The sequence below is a fragment of the Carassius carassius genome, chromosome 23 (genome assembly GCF_963082965.1).
Source record: "Carassius carassius chromosome 23, fCarCar2.1, whole genome shotgun sequence".
NCBI classification, from domain to species: domain Eukaryota; kingdom Metazoa; phylum Chordata; class Actinopteri; order Cypriniformes; family Cyprinidae; genus Carassius; species Carassius carassius.
Genome location: NC_081777.1, coordinates 6,828,073 through 6,852,861, shown reverse-complemented (window position 1 = coordinate 6,852,861; position 24,789 = coordinate 6,828,073). Strand labels below are relative to the sequence as shown.

Below are 24,789 nucleotides of genomic sequence, written 5' to 3'. Positions count from 1 at the left end.
AAGATTGTCAAACCGTCAGAATGACATTGTTTGGTACTCTGAACTACCTGTAGAAAATAAAAAATGTTTTACAACAGTTTGTTTGTTGCTTTTTGTCTTTACTTAATGTTTTTAGTTTAGCTTACTTGATAATTTTAAGGCAATCAGTTTCCTAATATTTTCCAAGTAATGTGAACACCAATAGGAAGTAAACACAACTAATTAATTTAAGTCAATAGTACTTAAGTATAATTTATTTACACGTTTTCTGTATAAACTGTTTTAAGTTATGCAAACTTAAAATTAACACACTACTTTACTTAGTAATATTAAGACAATCTGTTTCCTAACTTTTTCTAAGTAAATACAACTAATTACATTTCACTGTGTGTGTGTGTGTGTGTGTGTGTGTGTGTGTGTGTGTGTGTGTGTGTGTGTCTGTGACCCTGGACCACTTAACCAGTCTTAAGTCATGGGGGTATTTGTAGCAATTGCCAAAAATACATTGTATGGGTCAAAAAAAAAAAGAAAATTTCTTTCTTGACAAAACTCATTAGGACCATGAAGATATTTTGTAGATTTCCTTCTGTGAATACATTATATTAACTTTTAAGATTCCAGATTTTCAAATAGTTGCAGCTAAATATTTGTCCTATCCTAACAAACCATACATCAAAGGAAAAGACTGGATTTTTGGTCCATGGGTCACACACACACACACAAACACACACACACACACACACACACACATATATATATATATATATATATATATATGATTAGCAGCACACAACATATAATTTGTAACACTCACTTTTAATTTTTACACAGATTTTAAAGTCTATAAAAATGCGTGTGGCTTTAGTCTGTGAAGTGGCAAAGTCAAAACTAACAAGCTAGTGAAGGTGACCAATGACAGCATGCAAGAGAAAATTAATTTGAAGGTAACAGAAAGCACTTTGTGAGAGGCTTCAACATTAGAACTTGAAATGCCAAACTTACAGAGCTATTTGTGTGATCTTAACACTTCATTTTCTTCAGTAGAGCTAGGTGTAATTTTCTGGAAGACATTAGGAATGCGATTGTCATTGGACCCTAAGACAAACAGAGATGTCTCAGATATCCTCTTTAAGTGCTACAAAAGATATATGTGCATGCACACAAACACACACACACGCACACACACACACACACAAAGTGTATTTGTGCAGAGGAGTTTCTGCTTTGATGAATTTTCTACTTTGTAAAACTGAGCAAATCATGAAAATCACAGGGAATTTGATGGCTGATCTAAAACAGAGATGTTTTTAGGTCTTCAGTTTAAAGTTCATTAGAAAAATGACCAGTTTCAATATTGAGGAAGATTAGGGATGTGGAATATGTTAATGCAGAATAATTTGATTTAAAGGTACTAATAAACAGCCAACATAATAGGCATGTTAATAAGCAAATAGTTAATAGTAAGATTTGTTCCCTATACTAAAGTGTTATCAAACACAGCTGGTTATGTCTAAAGTGAAAGTAAACAGTTGAGAGAAAAACAGATGCATCTCTGTACATTAGATGTGTGCAGGCTTTAAAGTGACAGGCTAATTGTACTAAAAAGCTGCTGCTTGTCACTAAATGAATAGTTCACCCCAAAATTAAGTCTGTCATTATTTTCTCATTCTTATGTTGTTCCAAAACTGTATAAATGTCTTTCTTGTGCTAAACACATATTGTTTGCCATATCACCCATCTTTATGGCAAGGTTCTCTCAAGTTATGAAAAAAATCTCCCAATTATTTCACTAGAACATTTGTTCAAAGTGATCTGGATTTTAATAATGTTCTTAAACAGCATAAAAACATACGTAACCGAGACGTTCCCTTTCAGTCGGTCACGTTTAACGTTACGTCAGTGACTGACAAAATTGGGGTCCGTATGGCAAATGCCACTATTGCTGACCCCCCTCCAGTGCCCTGCGAAAGCCGGCAAGTCCCCCCACACCAGTTGGGGCAGAAGATAGGACAGGGCCTAGGCAGAGAAGCCCGCACTGCTGTTCCGTACAGTGAGAATTGGATAACACTGTGAAAGCATACCCAAGTAGGGGAACGCTACAGAACCACATCCTGCACATAGGAGGTAACATGTGGAAATCACACATATGGACTGGCCATAGGGCAGTGCTACATATGGACGTCCCTGCGGTAGACTCAGCCCACCTGGGTATGAGATCACTACACAGTAGAGACGGCAGAGAGATCTCTGCCAGGGAAAGACACGGGCTCACCGTGAGGGAAGCCATACCATGGAATAATACACATGTGGGATCACCCCAAAAGGGGGAATCACTACACACGAGCACCTAGCCCAGCACAAGGGCTGACCTTGGGCATACACACGAGTGCTGGACCTGTCGTCTGACGTTCCGCCATTCCTGACTGCTGAGGGTGTGGGAGAAACTTCAACAGGGTTCGCCAAGAGGGAAAATGAACTGAGAAGTACTTAAGCGCATGTATCCAGTCTGTAGAGGGGAATGGTGCAGCAAGCGTGATTGACACCGAGCTGGTCCAGTCTTACAGGCCATCTGAGGCGAGTATGCGAGAGGACACAGGCTCTTCACGGAGATTATAGAATCTTGCAAATCGGGTCAGCCGGATCAGTGATTGGGCAGGGGCACATGAGAAAGCAGAGCGTCCTTGAATCAGGCCCTGCTGCCCGCTTGCAAAAGGAGAGGGGGACGGGAGTGTAGAGGCTGCATCTCGTGCGCCTTCATCCTAGCCCTCTTGAGTCCCTGAAAAACAGGGAAACTGCTCTTTAATTGAATGTTTGGGTACCACAGGCTGGGGAGCCAGTGGCAGAACAGAACAAAAAGGAAACAAAAAGATTATCCACCCGGCCCTCCTCCAGGGGAAGGAGTGGTGCCTTCACCATCTCCTGAAGAGCAGGATCCTGAGACTCCTGGTCACCCGTCTCAGGGGCGCTGCTTGCCCTGGCTCTTTGTGGGCCGGGTCGGGGTAGATATGGACTGCGCCGCGTTCCTGGTGCCAGTGGCTGTGAAGGCTGCTCCTGAGGCTGGGCTGGAGTGGAGGTGGAGGCAGAAGGAGGGCGCCCTCCGTGATGAGCAAGCGTTAGGACAGCAGCCAGCAGCTGGGCGACAGCAGCAGTGGGCCGCCGGGGCAGGATGTGTCTGATTGCCTCCGTCTGCTTCTGTGCAGCGGAGAACTGTTGGGCGAAGCTCTCCACCACGTCGCAGAAGAGGCCAGCCTGGGAGATCGGAGAGTCCAAGAAGCAGTGCTTGTCGGACTCCCTCATATCTGCCAGGGTTAGCCAAAGGTGGCATTCCTGGACTACTAAGGCGGACATCGTCTGACCCATCGCAGTGCGCAATTCCTGCATCACAACTGGGTCAGAACTACCCTCGTGCACCTGCTTTAACCCTTTGGCCTGGTAGACCTGCACGAGGGCCATGGCGAAAACTTACAAGCCCGATTAATATAGAGGAGCCTTGAACGCAACATGGCGATGGTCAAATTCCCACAAGGAGAACATGACTCATCCACGATCGCTGCCTCAGCATGCTTGAGTCCCAGGCATGAGATGCAGCAATCGCGACCATAAGATGGAGCCAGGAAGCGACCACATCCAGAAACGCACGAGTGGAAAGACATCTTTAAAAAGACGCCTCGTCACTTGTGCAGCTCTTTTAGAATTTGCTCTTTTAGTTTTGAAAAAAACACAGAAGTGTTGAAGCGCCCAGGAGGAATTGCAGCGTGATTGCAGAATGGGAAGCTGCAGCATGCTGAGAAAAAAGCAACAGCACTGGCAACCCCCACTTACGCACCGTAACACCAACACTTGTCAAAAGGCTGTCTTGACGACACTCTGATCAGGAAGCTGAAGGCTCGGCTCTGAAGCGAAAAGCTGAATGTGCGACTGCACGCAATCTCCTTCTGGGGATACAAATCTCTGCTTTGTTAACACTTGAAGGCGATCCGTGTCTCTAGCAAGTTCCCCAATTTCGTCAGTCACTGACGTAACATTGAACGTGACCAACTGAAAGGGAACATTATTTATAAATCGTTGATGGATTTTTTTTACTCATTTACTTTTTCAAAAGTAACATTCCCAAAATGTTTGCAAAAAAGATAAAATGAAATGTTTCCTTAACATTTACATAACCAAGAAAAATGTGTTTAAACTTCTAAAAACTTGATATTTTGAACATTCATACAACTTTCAGAAAGAGTTATTATAACTTCATAGGAATGTTAGCAATAGAGCATATTTTTATTTGCTGGCATGCTACTTTCCGGTTTTGACAGTACAAGGGATAAAAGGTGTTTCAAAATGTGTTAAGTAGTATTTTAAAAGCAGTTTGACAACCTACGCATTGAACTATCACATTTCTATGTCTGATTGAAGTCAAACCAAACAGCATCCTCTGTGACTTTCTACTTCAATGGAAAGAGAGAAGCATTGCAAAATCTGTTTCTTCAAACACACATACTGTATAATATTAAAGATGTTGTCTACCAGTATGAGAATCTGTTTTATGCCTCTTTTAATGGCTTTAGCTAAAGAATTAAGCAAAATCTGTGTTTAAACATGTCTAAATAGAACTTGAAGATCTGTGTCATCACCCTGGTCTGAATCTGGAATTGAGATGCTCATCTTCACGGTTTTTGAATATTAGTGAGGCTTAACGCTGATTTTAATGAGCGTTTAGAGATTAATCCTCATGAGTAAGCTTCATAATCTTCTGCAATCTCACTGTATAGCATTTTGTTTTTGTTTTTTTGTGTTTTTCAACCTGATAATCTTTATATCATGCCACATATTAACCCACGCACATGCAGCGCCGACGAGGTGAAGAAATTCAGCTGCCAATGTGAAAACCTCAGTAGAGGAATTACTATATCTTCAGCTTGAGAGAACTGTAGGATTTAAACCTCCATCAGTAATGGTCCCACACATTGGCTCTGAACAGTAAAACATGCGTGTCTGAGTTTCCCTCACAGTATTAGAACTGTATTAAAGCCTTTTGCCTTCCAGCCAAAGAGTGATAACCACAGGTAATAGTAACGTAAGGTCGCTTAAAATACTTGAAAGATCAAAATTAAATCGGCCTTGCGTCGTTCCAAATCTGTATGACTTTATTTCTTTGGTGGAACTCAAAACAAAGTTTTTTTTTTTTTTGAAGACTGTACTTTTTCTTACAGTTTATATGAATGTGGACTGAAGCTTTCAAGCTTTAGAAAAGAACAAGGACAAGGACAATGTCACTTTTTTTTCTTTGTACATTATCAAGTAAGCATCATAAAAGTGAAAACTTAAAACACAACCCTACTTAAGTAATTTTAAATTTTAAAATCTACAGTTGTATCACTTACTACATAATTCATCTTTAGATATAACAGTTTCTATTTGGGACAGAACATATTTCGAGATATTCTTTGTGGGTTCTTTGTTCTTTTTTTATACTGTACAATTGCAATGAATGTGGACTAGAGCTTTCAATCTTTAAAAAAGGACAAATTTACAACTTTTTTTTATTTATTATTTATTTATTTGTAGATAATCAAGATACAATCATACAATTAAAACGTAATTAAATCACAAGCCTACACAGTAAATATTAAATATTTAAACCTACTGTATTAACACAAAATTATTAATACAATTTATTTGGTCCAGAAAATACTCCAGAATATTCTTTATGGGTTCTGTGCATGTGTTGAATTGATTGAATTTAGACTTTTTTTATGAAATAAAATAAATAAATAAATAAATAAATAAATAGTGTATTTATATACAAGAGCAAAACATAATTTGGGATTATATTAATTAGCTAGATTTCACTGACATGATTAATTTTTAGAATATTTTCCTAGACTTCTGATTTATTTAATTCAGCCAAACTTGTTTGAGTTAGTATAATGTGACTTGATCTGACTGGTGCTGCTCATTAAACATGTTAGATGAGGACGACATACAAACTGTGCAGTGCTGGGGGTGCTTCTTTAAAGCATAAGGACTGAAGGAATCATTTACAGTAAATGACATTTCAAATCAACAGATGCATTATTTCTATTCTGTGCTATTGATATTGCTTTGTTGCAGATAGCAATTTAATTTGATATCACTATTATGGTGATTAGTGTTCCTGCTGGTGAAGTTGGTGTATTCTGTCATTTTCAAATCAATTGTTTTTTGCAGATGCAGCTTCTTTCCAGTATAAAATATTGTGTTCACTCTCACTGAAACACATACAGTATAAACACACAAACACATATATTTTTTAAGGGCTTGAAGGACAAGTATGAGAGGTATGTTTTACATATATCTAGTTTTGGCCTTGGTATATAAAGGCATGTATCTATATGGGCTCTTAGTGGAATGGTATTATTAATAAAATGTGTGTGTGTGTGTACAAAAGCGTGTGATCTCTGAAATGCCCAGATGTACAAAACAGACCAGAAAGTTTCAACACTGCTTAAACTTTACAAGTTAAAGGAGCCATTCAGGCTCAATACATGCAGTTTTCCTCATGTTTCACAGTTCACTGTTGTTCCCTCAAATAAGTGTTTAAAGTGCCATCCATACAAATCCTGACAGTAATACACGTCAAGGTCAAAACTCAAATTATATATTGATTATTGCATTGAAAAGTTTAATTTGGTTCTACAAATGTGTTAAAAGAGAAATGGTCCCCAGTTAGCTGGTGAAGTGTGAAATGATATGTTTGGTTGCCTTTACATTTAGCAATGTACAGTTTACATTTACATTTAGCATATTTTGACCATTCAGAATAAAATGGCAATGTTGATAATAACCTTAAAAAAAATGGAGCCTCAAAATTAAGTGGTGCATTGGAAATTTTCAGTGTCTTAAACGACAATAATGTTTTATTTAACAAATTCACTCTTCACTGTTAAAAATATTGACCTACAATTGTTACCTTAAATAGCCCTTTCTGCTTGTGTAGCTTTGTCGGTGTAAACTGAAGTGTGTAAGTTTGGTTCAGTTATGTAAAATAATATTTTTCTCTTGAACAAAATCAGTTCATTTAGATGCTTCCATGTTTAGGTCACCATATTTTCACTTTTGCATGGCCATTTTTACACAGGCTAAACTGTACATGCTGAACATACACAGCAACACGTGTGCATTTGGTAGTGATTTCACTAAACTAAACGATACTGGTCCCCTGTTAGGTGAAGTGCGATGGTGGTTGACTTTACATTTAACAATATTTCACAGTCTCTGAATGCAGTGGCAATGTTGATAATATAATGTTACAATATAAGTTGATAGTAACATTAATTTAGTAATTTAGCCAATTGAACATTTTTAAAGTCAACATGAAATTGCCAAGAAAAGTCAAAGCAACCAAAGAGATACCATCTAACAGGGGACCTGTTTTGATGAACATTAACGCTATTCCATCTACATATGTCTGTCTGTCTGTCTGTCTGTCTATCTAATTATCTCGATAGGAGCTTCCCAGGAATGTTTTGATTGCATTCATACACTGAGAAGTGTATTGGGGGTTAATAAAAAAATAAAATAAAAAGTTACATAAATGTTAAATAAAACGAATAATATTGTTTATTATAAGAGGCATTGCCTCTGCCCTTCCACTCTAAGTTTTATTTATTACTGCTATTATTAGTATTAATATTTGTAAAATAAAGAAACTTAGTACTAACAAACTCAATGCACAATAAACTTATCAAAGTATTAGTATTATATATATATATATATATATATATATGGGTTACCATACTTGGCAAATGTCATGACTCTTTTTTTTTTTTTTTCTATGGAGGTCCACTGTTGGATAGGTATACGTCGCTCAGAACTTCAGGTCCCCCACTGTACAGAAGGAAATCAATAAAGTCAAAGGTGTTTAAATAATAACATATTTTTGGGGAGATTAACTTTCCCTTTAAGAGAGGGAAAACACACAGCTCGCTCGTTCAATTACTTTTTGACACCAGTAGCTTACTCTTAAGTACTGTGTGGGTTGAGGTTATTTTTTTTTTTTTTTTTTTTTTTTTTTATGGAATGAGCACACTGTTTAAATCATACTTTGCTTGCTGATCAGCAGAAATGATTTTGATTACTAATTACAGCTTGTGAAGTCAGCTGGTGTTTGTACTTGATTTCAGCTTGGAATAAATTAGCAGTGCAATCATCTAATGCAAAACAAATACACTAATCCCTCTCAAGAGCAATTTCAATTAGAGCTTTTTTATTATTTAATATATATATATATATATATATATATATATATATATAATGAATCAGTAAAGAAACATCACCTGCCAAAAATAAATTATGAATAAATTGAGAAGTCGTTAAAATTCAAAATGTGCTATTACGGCAACACTTCAATAAGCTTTAAGTCAGTGGCAGTGTGACCTTTTTGCGCAATATTTACTGTGGTCTGCAGGCTGACTGCGCATGCATTTATTTTTCAGTGTGTAAGCACATAGCTAAGAGTAATGGCTGTTAAGTGTGGCTCTCTGGTGGACCATCACCATGAAGTGCGGGTTTATTCTTAATGCAGGTGTCCGAATAGTGCCATTATGTATCGGTCCCTGACTCAGCTTCGGTCCAGCAGCAGGAGACAGTTCATTCTAATACAAAATAAAGGATGTGTAATTCACGCAGACTCATCTGATGCAGCCGTATGCATCCTGAGACACTCCAGCACAAAATCACTGGAAAGTTTAAACTCAGAGTTATATAAAAGGTTCATTTTCTATGCATAAAAAAGTGGTGAACATTTTGTAAAAGAACATTCATAGCCATTGCCCATTATGCCTATGGCAATGCAATACCATCAATTTAAATATTCAGTGCTGTATTTCGGCTAGTGCTGAACAGCGCTGAATGCATTACATAAAAAGATAATCCCACATATCTATACTTCTGAGATTAGATAGATTAAATAAGTCAATAAGTACATTATTATTATTTATATTATTATTAAACTAACAAATTCTTAAAAAAAAAATAAAATAAGTATTTGCGATATAATCTTTTCCATTGTGCATATTATTTAGGTTGGTAAAAGTGATGAAAGTTTCCTCAGTGAGCAGCCTGTCAGTATCACACATTCACAGATATACAGCAGTGCACCCACCTGTTTCAAAAGAAGTTTCAACATCCATATCACTGGGAAGCAGTGCATCTTAATGCACTGTAATATTGAAATATCACATCTACGTCAACTTATGTGACTTATCTGAGAATGGTTGTGAACATGCTTGTTCCACAGTTCAATTATCAAACATAGCCTTTGCTCCCACACAAACTGTATTCGAAAAAGGAAGCAGAATCACATTACATTGACAAAATGTGTAAATGGAAATATGCTCTGTGTGGTGCTTGTTGCAAGTTTCATATCATAACATCCTTAGAATTCTTTCATAAGAAATATCTTTCATACAGATCATGAAGGGCTTGCGTTAAACTTGTGTTGTAATAGGAGACAATATTATGCTGCTGAACTGTACATGTCTGCAAGTAATAGTGGGAAGGAAGAGTGAAAACAGGGTTGGAATCACAAACAGAACTTAAGACAACATCTGAGACAGATGTCGGCATTTGTCAATCTGGCAGAAGTCCAAGTTCAGGATTTCACCAGGGCACCATGGGCATGCTGCATTCTAGAGTTCTTGAATCTACTGTGAAACTTTACTGTAGCAACAAACTACTAAAACATGCTGTCTTCACGTCATGTCAATGACCATATCTAAGAGATGAGCATCCATGTATGCCACCACAATGTAATAACCAATGAGACATTGTGGATTTTCTTTCAGATCTTTCAAGTTGAGGGCGTGTCTATTAACGGATCATGGCAGAAACAAACTGGTCATAATGAAGTCTTAATTGTGTATGTTGACTGTGCAATGATATTGTACCTGTTTTATGTACTGCTGATAGAAAATAATGATGAAGCTTGACAGATAAAACTACTAATTTAGCTGAGTAATGAGGTAAAATGATTGCACAGCAAAACTACATTTACCATCATTCTCTTTTGCAGCATGATAATAATTAAATATGCAGATAATCATCAGTTATACACTTAATGCACATTATTTGTTTCAAAGCAGCTTCACAGTAATCAAAAGGAACATGACAGCATTAAATCTTATCAATTATGAAGTTACTTCATTTCCAACTGTAATGCAGCTCTTTAGAGAATAGTGTCAGTTCAGCTCAATTAGTTCAAGGTTTATTCAATTCAATAACAGTGGCAATGTTGCAAAGTTGATCAGTTATGAAACAAATTCAATTCAGATATAAAGCAGCTCTACAGAAAGCAAGTTTCATTATTCAGCTCAAGTAAGTTCAATGTTGATTCAATGTCTATGTCTCAAAGTTAATTAATTACAGAAATTTCCATGGGTTCATCAACCAAACCAAAAAGCCAGATTTACTAAACAGGGCAAATTAGCATGGGAAAACAATCACATAAATATTCCAGTGGGAGTGGAAATTTCTTAAGATGATCTACTGTCAGTTACAATTTAAGTATACACAGGCATAACATTTAATTTCCACAATGACAAAGAGCAGGACAAATTAGTGTCTTAAGACATGTTTTTTTTGGGGTGGTAAATAATGGTGCAAATAACAGTAAGCTTGGTCAATCATGTGTGATTCATTTAAATACTCTCCTCCCACACCCATACAATTTGAATCCGAAAGGGAAACTACTAATGTATGCAATATGGCCATGACCATGCCTTTTCATTGCTAATATTTCACTGCAATTCTTTAATAAATCCAGACAGTATTTTTTAACACAAAGAAATCTGGCCCTTATTGCAGTATGTCTGGCAACTGTGTGAAATGATGAATCCAGTGTTTTGAGACAAATTAACCAAACAAACCAATTAAGTTACAAAGAATGATCGCCACATATGACAGAGGACATGCTAGGACAGTGTGCTTGATATGCTCACTTGGTTGTAAAGTTACAATTGTGACCAAACAGTGTAATGTAGCATTTTTTTTTCATTCTACAGTGCAACTTATCAACCTGCAAACAAGCCCGAACATGGTAGCCCATCTGGCCTTCGAACAGCTAAAAATAACTTACATCCCACCTCTCTTTCCTTAAGAGCAGTACAGAAGCTTAATGTAAGAACTAAACGTGCTTAATTTATAGTATGCTAATGACAGTAGTTTTCACGCTCACATTAAGTGGTTTTTCAGGCAATTTGAAAAAGTAATATATATATATATATATATATAGACTGCAAGATAAAGTTTTTCCTATTTACAGGTCAGCAGGCTTGAGTAAAAAATAAAATTACAATTGCATGATCATTCTTTAATATAGTACTGTATAGCCCACAAGAAACAATTAATTCATGGCAGCTCTCTTGTAAAAGGTGCTTTCATGCTGCACAAGTCTGCGGCACATTATGGCCCCGACAGTCTTTTGAGCTGATTAAGGCGACTCTAGTCAATGATTGTTTATACTAACCGTGCCGTGGCACATTTCAGACGCGTCCCAGAAGCGGCTCACATCTATGTCTACTTCAGTTAAAAATAATGAATAGTTTGGTGGTTGCGATATATGCACAACCCTACCAACACTGTCGCAATGATGAAAAATGAAAAAATGCTTTAGTCACGTAACATCAGTTAATGGAAATGCCGTCATTACACAATAATTTTTTTTATTGACATTTATAAAATACAGCAATGGTTTTGTGCAAATCTATAATTAAAAAACACAGCTAGTGTTAAAATAAAGTTATTGTGGAAGAGGTGTGTCTTCAGATGTTCCAACTCAGAGGAACAGAAAAAGTGAAGTCTCTGGCAAGCGATTCAGTGGCAGTCCTAAAGGTCAACTTCAAAGCCCTGAAGAGACCATCAGGGGTGATGTGGGCCTCTTTTCAGCTGATTGAAGATCAGACATCCCATCTCATTCTGGATCTTCTTCAGAAGGTTAATCATGTTAGCTGGATGGCTGCTGCCGGACCAGGAGCTGCACGGTATTGAAGCAGGATGGGTCTGATTTTCATTAGATGGGTCTGATTTTCCTTTTAAACACTACCTCAAGCTTTCTCGCTGTTCTTCCATAAAGCAAAAAAATTAACCCCCAACCATAAACAAATGTACTGTATGATTATATATATATTTATTTTTCATTTGTAAGTCACTTTGAATAAAATCATTTGCTGGATGGTCAAGTGTAAATGTAAATTTGCCCAGTTGCAGCGTTGGAGAGTACAGTTAGCAATGCTGCTAATTTTATTACATTATTCAGAAGTGTGACAGAAGCTAAGCTCTTTTTAATAATGGTCTAGTTTTTCCAGTAAAGGGGTAAACATTTTTTAACGATTAGCAGTGTAGCGTGACAAAATGCTAAACCCCATTTTTATCCTATTGTATTGCACACTCAGCTGTATAACCATGTGAACTGCATTAATAAACTAATCTGTCAGATTAGCTATATATTAATTAGGAATGTGCCCTGAAGCTGAATACCTTAATTGTAAATGCATTGATAATGACTTCACAATGAATAACATATTCAAACGAATAATAGATGAAGTTACTCCTTATTCTTACTGGATAATCAGTCACAATACAATAGTAAGTATGTAAAGAGAATAAGCCCTGTGAGTTAAAATAGCTACAGGTTCTAATTTGCAACGACAAGTGTGTGAAGCTTTAGTGAAGTTGGCAACCAGAGAGTATGAATAGGCAGAGAATAGGCAGATAATTTATGAATAATGAGGGATTAGAGATTATTTTATGTATGTTGTACAGTACATAGGTACCACAAACAATTTTTATTTTATTTTATTATTTTATTTTTATTTTAATGGCTTTCAAAAATTTGTTTGGGCAAAATTGCAATTTGGCAAAAAAGAAGTGGGAAAATGTACTGCCCATTCTACACACCAATGCCCTACTGAATAACTTTTAATTTTATTTACCATTTAATAAAACTTTTTAAATTAAAATATTTTAATCGGAAATCTCTATCTGATTGCGTTTGCGTTTTTGGTGATGTTTGGAGTAGCTGCACTCTAGTTGAACTACTGTAAATTTTGAGTAGCTTCTAACCTGACAAGCTACAATCTCAAAGTAACCTACCTAACACTGCCTTTTGGGGAAAAAAATACCTTGTTACCGGAAAAGCTACACTATTTTGACAAGCTGAGCCACTGTGACACTACGTACTATGTAGTTAAGCTTGTTACATTGCTACCTTTAGCTAGTTACTTCCTGACACTATTGTGTGAACAGTTTCTCAACACCTGTTAGAAAGTAGAATAGCCACAAAGACTTCCTGGCAACAATTCAAGTCATTGACAGACCTGAAGAACAAATAATTTGCCTTGCAGTAAACAGATTGTGAAGCATTGTCATGCTTTCTGGGCATACCTCAGATTGCTAGAGGCAGAGTGGAAAAAAAATATATATATGGCTGGCTGGCGAAAGATTATCAGTCCAATTTTTCTTCACAGCCAGGCTCAATTCATATGTTTACCCCTTGGAAAATAGCAGCTACATTTGCAGGTCATGTGTTGATTCTGGAATTACCTGTGGGGTGACCAAAATGCCATTTTAAATGGCCCAGATGGGCAGAGAGGGTCAGCTTGCTTGATTTCCTGGCGGGGGAAAATCTGTCATGTCTTAAATATCTCACAGTAAGAATCTTGCCTTTGGGAATCACACCCCAAACATAGAATCACCCTGAGATAACTCAAAATAGTGCTAGTTTAGTAAAACTAAATAAAAGTGAAAATGGAGGGACATTTCACCTCAGGCTATGTGTAGTCATTTGTAATATAAGGAGCAAAACCTCGGTAATGTCATCATGTGGGTCACACATTTGACAGACACCTCTAACACCAATATTCACAGGTTGCCATCTCTCATAGCAAGGCTTTTTCTCCTTCCCTCATTCAACCCTCACCCCATCTCTGTCTCTTTCTAAACCCCAATCGACATTTTCATTTTAAAGCACACTAGGTGTCTCAGATGGTACCACTTCATAGAGAGTGTTCCTGTGCCCTGCTCGCTCTGTTCCCACCAGCATTACAGTTTGTATTCAGAGACAGACATGGCCCGGGGGAAGACGGTCACCTGCTGAACCTTTGACTGAGATTAAGCGCTAAAGGGTGTTTGATACTGTGGCTATAAAGATCTGACGAACCAGACTAATACGAACTGCATGCAACACAGAATTCAATGTAAGTTGCGCTTTGCAAATTAAACAAATAAAGCAGAAGAATTCATGATAACAAAGTGTTGTTGCATGTGTCATAAGCTCTGTTATACAGAATGTAGGCATTGTCCTGACACGGAGGCTTATCCATATTTGCAAAGACAGAAATCCCAGAATGCAATTGTTACAAAAAAAAAAAAAAAAGTTTCCTCTGGTGAAATTACTGCAAAATGTAGCCAGACTGCTGCTAAAAGTACAATGAGCTCTAATGGACAGTGCAATATGATTCGGGCAATGATTAATTACATTGTTTATTGTATGTATTATGGCATGAAATGTCAGGTTAGTGTTGCTAAAAGGTACCCTAGGCCTAACTGATAGCGTTAACAAAAGTACATGTGACATAAAAACACATTTGCTGAAAGGAGCATGCCATTTTAGACATTTTAGCCAGCTTATACGAGAGTATGGTGTACCAGGTGAGCTACTTGGAAAATTTACCAAGTCAGAAAAGCTACACATATGTGACACAACTGTCAAAATGTATTAGTTTGCAGCATGGCATGGGAAACACTGCTGTCCAAAATGGAATGACATTTGTTGGTGTCTTACTGATGAATCATACGAATGGGCACATTTTATTATTTTTTTGTCCTTTTTTAAGATTTTTTTTTACATGTAGGTAGAGACATTTTCAGTGAGCATGTTGGTATAAATATACTGATATTTTATTAAAAAGCTAATAATAGATAGATTATAGATTATTATTATTATTATTATTATTATTATTATTATGTAAATGTAATGTTCTTTATATTATACACAGAACTTTTACTTAACATCTGTGAGTGATATGTTCATTAAATTTTATATGGAATTAGCATACATAATAGATCATTTTGCAACAGGTAGGATTCAGTTTACACATGCTCTCATTTCTACTGTATCCACAAACACTTATCGGCTGTCATACAACTTAGCAATCAAGTGACTTCAAGGCTATCTTGCAAATGGTTACTAAGGCTGTTTAAGTGGTTTAAGTTGACCGTTAAGTTTTCTCCAATTGAAGAGCTGCAGAGATTGGTATCTCCCCACAATAAAAACATCTCTGGTATTAAGTAATTTTCATAGCAACATGTTAACATTACACTCTGTCAAAATCAACTGTCAGTCAATACTCCAATGTGCTTTACAAGAGGAACACAATGTATGTGGGGTGTATGTGAAAGGCATATGTGAAATGACTGACAGTAGCATCCTAACTATAATGGAACCACATGAGTGACTCCAGATGACAGCTGCTGACTATGCAGAGTGTTCCAAATCGGTCACTTATAAGGTTCCTTTTCAGTCAGGATGCTGCCATATGGCGCTTTTCCACTGCGTGGTACGACTCGGCTCGGCACAACTCGACTTGGATCGGTTCGGTTTTCCACTGCAGTTCAGTCCCGTTAAAGAGTGGGCAGGATTATTCACATGTTGTTATTGTTGTGCCACATCTACTGCCACGACTCCTAAAAAACGTTTTTCGCGTCGCCCCATCAATATCTCACTGGATCCACATCTCTGCTATCAACACGAGGAACATCTGTACTTCTTCAACAGACAAGGAAACAGTCATTTTTGGTTGATAAAAAAGGTGTGCTCATTCAAAACAGTTGAGTTTGCTTCTCCGCAGGCTATGCTGATTTAAATCTAGCGGTTCTGTTGTGTTTGCAAGTTCATTGACGCAGGTAGTGACAATTATCTCTTGCCAATCCATGACCAGCAGAGTTTACACCTCACATTTTGATAATGGTATGGTTTATTTGGAACCTCAACCAAGGTGGTAATAAAAAAGTACCAAGTACCAGGTACTGTACCCAGTGGCAACCCCCCCCAAAAGTGAACTGTCCCGACCGTACTGTGCCGTATCGTGCAGTGGAAAAGAGCCATTAGACAGTTAACTCTGGGCAGTATAATTTTTGCTTGAGCAGGATAAAAATTGACATGTAGTATTATTATTTATTACTAAAATGTTGCTGCTTTTGATTAATAACTTTTTTTTTCTTTTTTTTTTGTTATATATATATATATATATATATATATATATATATATATATATATATATATAGTTACAACACTGTGAGTGTCCAATCTTTGCTCAGATGCTGTCTGGGTTTGAGTGATATAAACTGTGTGACCAGACTCCACAAACACTGCATTATTATATACATTTGTTTAAATATAGGATGTCGTTCAGGTTGTTTGTGAAAATAGAAAATCCTTAAACTGCAGAAATAGCATGAGAGTAGTTTGCTATTGCAAGCGTAGTCTCTGATGTGTCCAGATCTCAGCACACACACACACTGTGTCTGGTATCTCTCTGTCAGCTGTGTTGGGTTTCTCTGTGCACAGACTATTTGCCTTAGTCTGCCTTAACCCTGACAAACCGTTATCACCTCAGCGCACACACACAACCCTGTCTAGCAGACAGATTCAGCGGACAAATATGTCATTAGAATTTAAACAGGCCATAATGCTTATCAGCTTACAGAAATCACCACTTCTGCTGTTTCTGTATTGCAGCACTGAAAAAAATAAAAAATAAAAAATAAAACTGAACTGAGGTCAAGCCTTTCATATATTCATAAAGCACTGGACGCAAAAGTTCTAATTAACTAGGCTGTTTTAAGAATTGTTTGAAGGGACTGTTCTCTTAGAAATTCACTCACCTTTGGGCCAGCCAACTTGAAGGTGTTTTTTTTTTTTTAGTAGTAGAACAGAAAAAAAATACTTTTAGTTGATTTTAAGTCCTTGGTGATTTATAAATGGCAAAAAAGTCAGTGGCTACTGACACTTTAAGTCAAAAAAGCATTAACAGGCAAGAGAAAATACTGAGGTCTTACAATGCTAAATGATCAGTCTGTGCACGTAAGTCAACATAATTTACAACATTATTACCTGTAATCCGTAGCCTCAGGCAAACAGTCCAGACTGATGTCTGGGTCATGAACAAATCATTCCTTTGAACCAGTTTATTTTAGTGAACTTGATGTAACCAAATCAAATTTAACCGACTGAAACAGTTCACAGTTCAAGCAGCACAGGTCTGCAAGTTACTCAGTCAAAACTCACTTTGGGACATGCCCGACAGACTTGAAATGAGCCAATATACCAACGTATATGATGCCAGTTTTTGACACATCATTCAGTGCTCCAGTTCCTCCAACAGTACACTGAGCTGAGGAAACGGTTCTGATACGAAGACTAATGAGCTGCTGATATGAGCATGCGTGAACCAAGCTCTTGAATGAAGAGGCAAAATGTACATTTTTATGGTTTATCCAGATTTATGTAAAAAGGTTGCATTTAACTAGTTCATTAATTGTATGTGCTTTAATATTTATTTACTGCTACTTTATAGTTCAGCGCAGCTCTGATTCGGTTGCATATTGATAAATAAGAAATGTATATTAAAGAAATTGATATTTCATAAAACAAGTAAAAAAACTTGCTATTCTGTTCATCTTTGTTCCATCATGCTGATCCGTATAACAAGCACAGACAAACATAGTGAAACAAACAGTGAAACGCTCCAGTTCAGTTATATGAAATATCAGCACTACTAAAATGCTGCTCGACCAATCAGATTAGGAGAACAATCTGTTCAACAAGCATACATTTGTTAAGCAATATTTAAATCAATAACAGTAGGCATTTTACAAATCTAATTAGACATAACAGTATCGCTTGGGTAGCCACACAGCTTTTATGTTATTATTCTACTTTCTGCTCTTCAGAATTTCCTTTTATCAGTATTTTTTTTTCAGAACAGAAGCCATCTCTACAAAGTGGTCCTTCAAAAGACGACATGTGAAACATGAGCATGCTAATAGGAATTTTTCATCTCTCGACCAGGCTTGTTTGCAGAAGCTTGGTATGGTGCAAACATCTGTTCGATAATTGTACACCCAGGGCTCCTCTATCCGCTAAAGATATACAACATTACACATTCAAGACTACATTTTAGATGTCAGTTATGCTATCTGATGTTTACTTAACCAAGCCATTACCATGCTAACAGTTCAAGACAATACCTCAACAGCGTTATGAGAGCTGCAGATAATGTGAATGTGAGGGCAGTGGAGCACTAACAAGCCCTGAATAACAAAAAATATTGGAAAGTGTTTCACGGCAGCCCTTTGTCAATGTTGCTGAGAGAAAGAGAGAGAGAGGCAGGCAGGAGGAGGATGTTTTCAGGAAAGGCAGTTTCTTATCTTGATATAATCACACAGCCGCTCTCATACCTGCTAGGCCGCTGATAACTGACAGCAGGAGAAGTGGTTTCCATGGTGACCCCATACTTGTTCTGGAGGGTCCCTTCTGTGAGATTGTTAGTAGGTCTGTTTCTTCATTAAAGCAGTGCCTATGAGAAACAAGAGGACAACAGTAAGGGACAGAGTGAATCTGAATTGAATGTGTGAGTGAGAGTGAAAGAAAGAGGTAAGTTAATTTAGCTAAACAATTCTGTTATACTATAAATCATTCAAAAGGGCTCAAACTGATGGTTCAAGAAGTATCAGATATCGGAGCTCTGGAGCAAATCCAGCAGAAACACAGCAATAACAAACAGAACCCTGACTAAAATACCTGGGTATTACTGTTAATAAATACACAGTGGAAAGTTCTGGCTGGTACATTGTAAAATTGAATTTCATGAAAGAGCATGCCAATATCACATTGAAAAACAAGAGAGAGAAAAAAGAAGGAAATTAATAATAATATTAAAATGAAATTCAACTTATATAGAAAATGAAGTCATGAAATTAAATGTTCATAATCATGTTATTTTAGCAACTTTTATTTTGTTTTGATTTTTTTCTCCATGATCAAAGCACAGACGAGTATGTTGCTTTAGGCGTGACAGAGGAGCCAGATGCTTGAAAAACAGACACACCGTCCTCCAACCACACACTAGAACACAGCCCTAAGTACATATGGTCAGACCTCTAATGGTTGTGCAGCTGTTCAAGCACAAACACACACACATGCTACAGCAGGTTTATTTAATAACCTTTTTTGCATAAAAAGAGAGCAAATATTAATTTTTGAGTCTGGATGCAATTAATAGAGTCCTGTGGAGTGCCTGAGGAAAGTCTGGACATGCTCTCACAGTCTCTCTCTCCCCGTCCTCCACCCATCCATTACTAATAACACCTGCCTCTGCTTCACCTCAGTGCACACACACACACACGTGCAGACTGACCGAGACTGAGTAGCGTAAACCAACAATCCTCATTATTTATATTCATGGAGCCGTGGCCTGCCTATCAAAAACAATATCAATGAGTGTGTTCTGCAGGAGTGGCTGTAAAAATGTGTCCATATGCCCAACTTTTGGAAGCCACCACATTGTGTGCTTTCAATTTTTCTCTTATTTGTCTATTTGAAACTGTTTTCATTTACTTATTTTTTTTTCTCATTGACAAGGTCACATTACACACTGCAGGAACAGTTAATGACAAAAAAATTAAATAAATAAATACTGATTTCATCCTACTTGCCCTAAAGTTTTTTTTTTTTTTTCAAAGCTTTACGACTGGCTTTTTCTGGATTTTTTAAAGACTTTTCTGGTCGCACATCTCCATATAATGAAAGTGAATGTCTCTGAAAAACACACTCACATGCAATATTTCAAGTCTTCTAACATCATACAGCCGTCTGAAATTTAAGTAATTATTCCTGAAAATCTTCTGCCCTGCCTATTTTGATGCGTTTTTGGTGAAGTAGTGTTCTTTTCATAAAATTTGTCTGAGTGAGTCATTCATGAATCAGACTAATCTGGTTTTCTGACTCATTCAACTTCATTCAAATCTAGTCTGAAACAAAGACAGGCATACAGGTTTGGTACAATATGATGGTCAGCAAATGATAACTGAATAATCAATATTGAATATTTTTCTGTTTGTTTAACTGATTAGAGATCTCTTAGATGCTGCTGTATTGAACATGGCACCTGATGACTACCCTTTTGAAAAATCTAGCATATGCTGGATAGCTATGTTTTGAAGCATGGCTGCTGGTTTGAGCTGGTTTAAGTTGGTCCTTAGCTGGCACGAGCTGGTTATGTGCTGGTCCTCAGCTGGTCCTGAGCAGGAGCTAGTTGCATGATCATTATAATAAACTTCACCATTTGTGCTCCACTGTAGAAAATCATGTTGGTTTTGAATGACATGAGAATAAATAGAATGTGACAGAATTTTCACTGCAGCTCTTTTTTCTGTTATCTGTTCTCATTTGATAAGCAGCAGTGTTTTAGTACATTATAAACTACAGCAATACCAGAAGTTAAAAACCATTTCCCATAAAGCCAGGTTTTATAGCCCTGCATGCTTGACAAAATGCGTCCATTCAGTAGTTTATTGGAGTGACTCCTTGAGTAGAAAAGAGCTCTATGTGTGTGTGTGTGTGTGTGTGTGTGTGTGTGTAATAGACTCCTGTGGGAGTGGTACTCCTGTGTATATTTAGTAATGCAGGCTTGCGTCAGGCCTGTCTAAAGTTCATCGCACTTGGCTGCTCCACATCAGGCTGTGTGCATGAGCTCTCTCATCGAAAATGCTCTGCCTTCTCTCCCTCCCACTTACAATGTAAAAACAGGAGGAACAGAACTCCAATTTCAGCCTAGATCAGACATAAAGCTGAGGAACAATCCCACGTTTACAGACTGGAGGAAGACATCCTGTCTTTGGCAATAATGCTGGCTTATATTTTCCTCTTCTAATAAAGATGTAACAGTTATCATGAAACTATTGCACGGTTGTGTATCTGTGCTTCTCATCAGATTTTGCTTTAGGATTTAAATATTAAGGCAACTTGTATTCAATGTATTGATCTTATTTATTTATTTATTCATTTATTTTCAGTTGATAGATCAATCGTGTTTAATTTCACTTAATGTTTAAAATTGTACATGTGTAATCATGAACACACTGACCCAATATATTCACAAATGTAGAATACGATCGATTTTTTACAGGTACTCTTACGATCAGCAAGGTGATATGAGTAATTATATATATTTTTTTTATTCCAGAGGCTAAAATGAGTAATTATTTTATATGAGCAGTTTTTGTTAGAATTTATTAACAACTCTAAAATATGACCCAACGTAACAACTTTTAATTTAAATAAATGTACAGCAATTGTCACACACAGTAAGCCCACTATAATAAATGGCACATTTAGCTTTGTCTTAATTTAGTGTGAAATTATGTTTTTTTTTTTTTGTCTGTTCTCTGTTTGAATGATAACTCTGTGGTCTAATTTGTATTTCACTTTAGAAGGCAATTTTATGCAAGGTTTGCCATGCTAACTTAGAAAAAATGAGAAGTTAAAACATGAAATTAAGTTAAAACATTTAGTACCAGTATGTGATGTGGTTGAGGATTTGAGAAATGGATTTCCTCAGAAAAAAAGAATGAAGCGCTTTATTCAGCAGAGATCATAAACATGAGTAAGTCTCTTTTTATTTATTTATTTACTTGTACTAGTTTTCACATAACGTGTAAACATTTTACTAGTTAGACTTTTTCCAAAGACCTTTTCCAAACTATAATTCCTGACTAAATGTATAATCAAGTGAAACATTATGAAGTTTCAATAACAATATACAATACTATACCATTCAAAAGCTTGATGTAAATAATATAAATGTAACAAATAGATAACTGTAACAAGTGTAAAAACAATGCTGTTCTTTCAATTTATTCCCCCTAAAAAACCTGAAAAATATTCTCAGCTCTTTTCAACATTAATAATAATGATAATAATAATAACAATAAATGTTTTTTTTTTTTTTTTTGTAGAAAATAAGATTGTTTAAAGGATTTCTGAAGGATTGTGTGACTGGAGTAAGGATGCCAAAGAATTTGTTTGAAAGTCAGCTTTGATTGTTCCTAATAAACTGTTTAACTGCTCCCCCAAGTGGATATTAAATTATGTTGTGGGATAATTAAATATATTCTTAATAAACTACAAACATAAAATTATATAGATTTATTTTGTTCTCACATTCTTTCTTGTAACTCTTCCCTCTCAGTGGCACAGATGACTGAGAGGCTCATTATGCAGCTCATTATGCAGCTCATTATGCAGGCCTTTGTCTTCTCAGGTGTAAATCACAATGATATTCATGATAGTTGACGCCTACTCGCATATGACTTTTACCAACAAAAAGTGTCTTAGAAAATTTAAATCAATATATTGTTTTCTGTAAGTGAGTAAACAAGATGATTTTCACATCATTTAGAAAGAAAAATTCTAGGCTACAAGCTCTAGTTCTTAAAAGTCCCGGGAACCATTGTTCTTTATGTGTTTTATTGCCTTATTAAAAATACAATCATGTACATGCATGCATTTCACATATTATTATAGCCCAGTTTGTGCTGATTACAGTGAGATCAGACTTTTACCCATTTAGATATTTATAAGAAACTGAAAAAAGCACAAATGTCAGGGCATGACAAAACTTCTCCAGGCCCCAAAAATACACTTAGACTCCAGAGGGTTAAAGGAATAGCTCACAAAAAAAAATTTAATTTGTCCAAAATGCTAATAAGTTTGATTCTTCATCTAGGCAGATTTGGATAAATTTAGCATTACATCATTTGGCCAATGGATCCTCCGCAGAGAATGGATGCCATCAGAATGAGAGTCAAACAGCTGATAAAAAGTGTTTAAAACTTTATGCTGTACTATACTTGTGTGTGTGTGTGTGTTATGCAAAATTAATTTAAATTAGCTAAATCTAAAAGAAAAAAAAAGTTAACACTGCTGCACAAGTGTTTCTAATACAACGGCTCAGAGAGTGAAGGCCAATTTGACATCTTTCTCTCTTCCAAATGCTATCACTGATTTTTTTGTTTTGCTGTTCTAATGGTATTTGCAGCCTTTACCACTTCATAGCTGGGTTCATCAACCATAACTCCTTCCAGGACAGCCAGAAGTTGTGATCGAAGAGTTGTGATGCTTCACCGACCATATTGCTACGACCTGGTCCTGCAGATTTGCCTTATACAACATTAGGAAGATTAGATCCTTCCTGTCAGAACAAGCTGCACAACTTCTTGTCCAAGCTCTTGTTCTCTCCAGACTGGACTATTGTAATGCTCTCCTGGCAGGCCTTCCTGCATGTCCTATCAAGCCTCTGCGACTGATCCAGAATGCAGAAGCAAGGGTTGTTTTCAATGAGCCAAAAAAAAGAAGCTCACATTACTCCTCTCCTCATCAGGTTACACTGGCTACCAGTAGCTGCTCACATTAAATTCAAGGTACTGATGCTTGCCTACAGGACGACCTCTGGCATGGCACCAATATATCTAAACTCAGTAGTTCAAACTAATGTGCCCTCCAGAAGCTTGCGCTCTGCAAGTGAACGATGCCTTGTGGTGCCATCCCATAGAAGTTCAAAATCAATCTCACGGACCTTTTCCTGGACTGTGCCCAGCTGGTGGAATGACCTCCCAATCTCAATTCGTACAGCTGAGTCTTTACTCATTTTCAAAAAAACATCTAAAAGACTCATCTTTTTCGCCAACTTATGCTCGCACTTACCTTTTCTTGTCCATTCTTAAAAAAAAAAAAATAATAATAATAAAAAAATAACATAGCTACGGGTTCCGTGCTTGGGTAACTGAGACTTGTCATGACACTTGTATACTGTTGTTGTTCTCTTGTTGGTCTGATTGCTTCTATTGTTCTCATTTCTAAGTCGCTTTGGATAAAAGCATCTGCTAAATGATTAAATGTAAATGTAAATAGTGGGTGCATGCAACAGGAAATACTGTAAGTACACTAGACTGTCCTAAAATATATAGTTAAAACGTTTCAGAATGCTGTTATTTATTTTAATAAGTTGCATTTAATTCTTCAATTTATTGTTTTTTACATCTAACTATGTTTTAAAAAGCAGTTGTAGATATGCATATTAATGGACAGTTTGAAAAGTGTTTTATTTATTTATGGATGGATGGAATTGCATTAGTCCTCCTGATTTAATCAAACTAGACAGTAATGTTGGGGCAATTCCATCCTTGTAAATTCCACATATCATACTCCTACATTCGACAATTATATAAATGAAAAGAAGCCCTTATTGTATTTTTTGGGGAGTTATTAGAAGATGGCCTAGTATACTCCACATCTGTTCCAACAGTCCTGACAAACAAGACAGAGTTTACCAAGATACCTCCACTCACAGATGCATCTCTAAACAGTAAAGCTGTTGTTACTCTGCAGAGGCTGTTTGGTCTTCAGCAGCCTCTCTGTCCTGCTGAGGTCACTGTGCTGGAGTCATCATGGCCCGGAGCCGCTCTAATCCCCGTCCCCTGGGTGACATTAAACTTCATCTGTCTCTTTTAATTAATGAGGAATTCAAAGAGAGCCATCTGATCCTCCTCATGACAAACGAGTGCTAATTTCATTATCGCCGCTCTCTTTTGTTTCTGCTCTCATAAAGATTTTTTTTTTTAACTAGGACGGGCTTTTAAACAATTAGCAAGAGGTGGACGCCGTTTCATCTCGCTGTTATTAGGATGGACATGCACTGTAAGAGAGCATGCTCTACATCA

General features: G+C 36.8%; 1 protein-coding gene across 2 annotated transcripts in view; it reads right to left on the bottom strand.

Moving 5' to 3' along the window:
- Positions 1-18,582, bottom strand: part of LOC132101274 (contactin-5) — a 205,368-nt gene extending 186,786 nt beyond the window's left edge. For both annotated transcript variants that reach the window (XM_059506093.1, XM_059506094.1), the window contains exon 1: positions 18,469-18,582. In XM_059506093.1, the coding sequence (XP_059362076.1) occupies positions 18,469-18,523 (55 nt within the window). In that variant the 5' untranslated portion in view covers positions 18,524-18,582. The remainder of the gene's footprint in view (positions 1-18,468) is intronic.
- Positions 18,583-24,789: the final 6,207 nt, after the last annotated feature.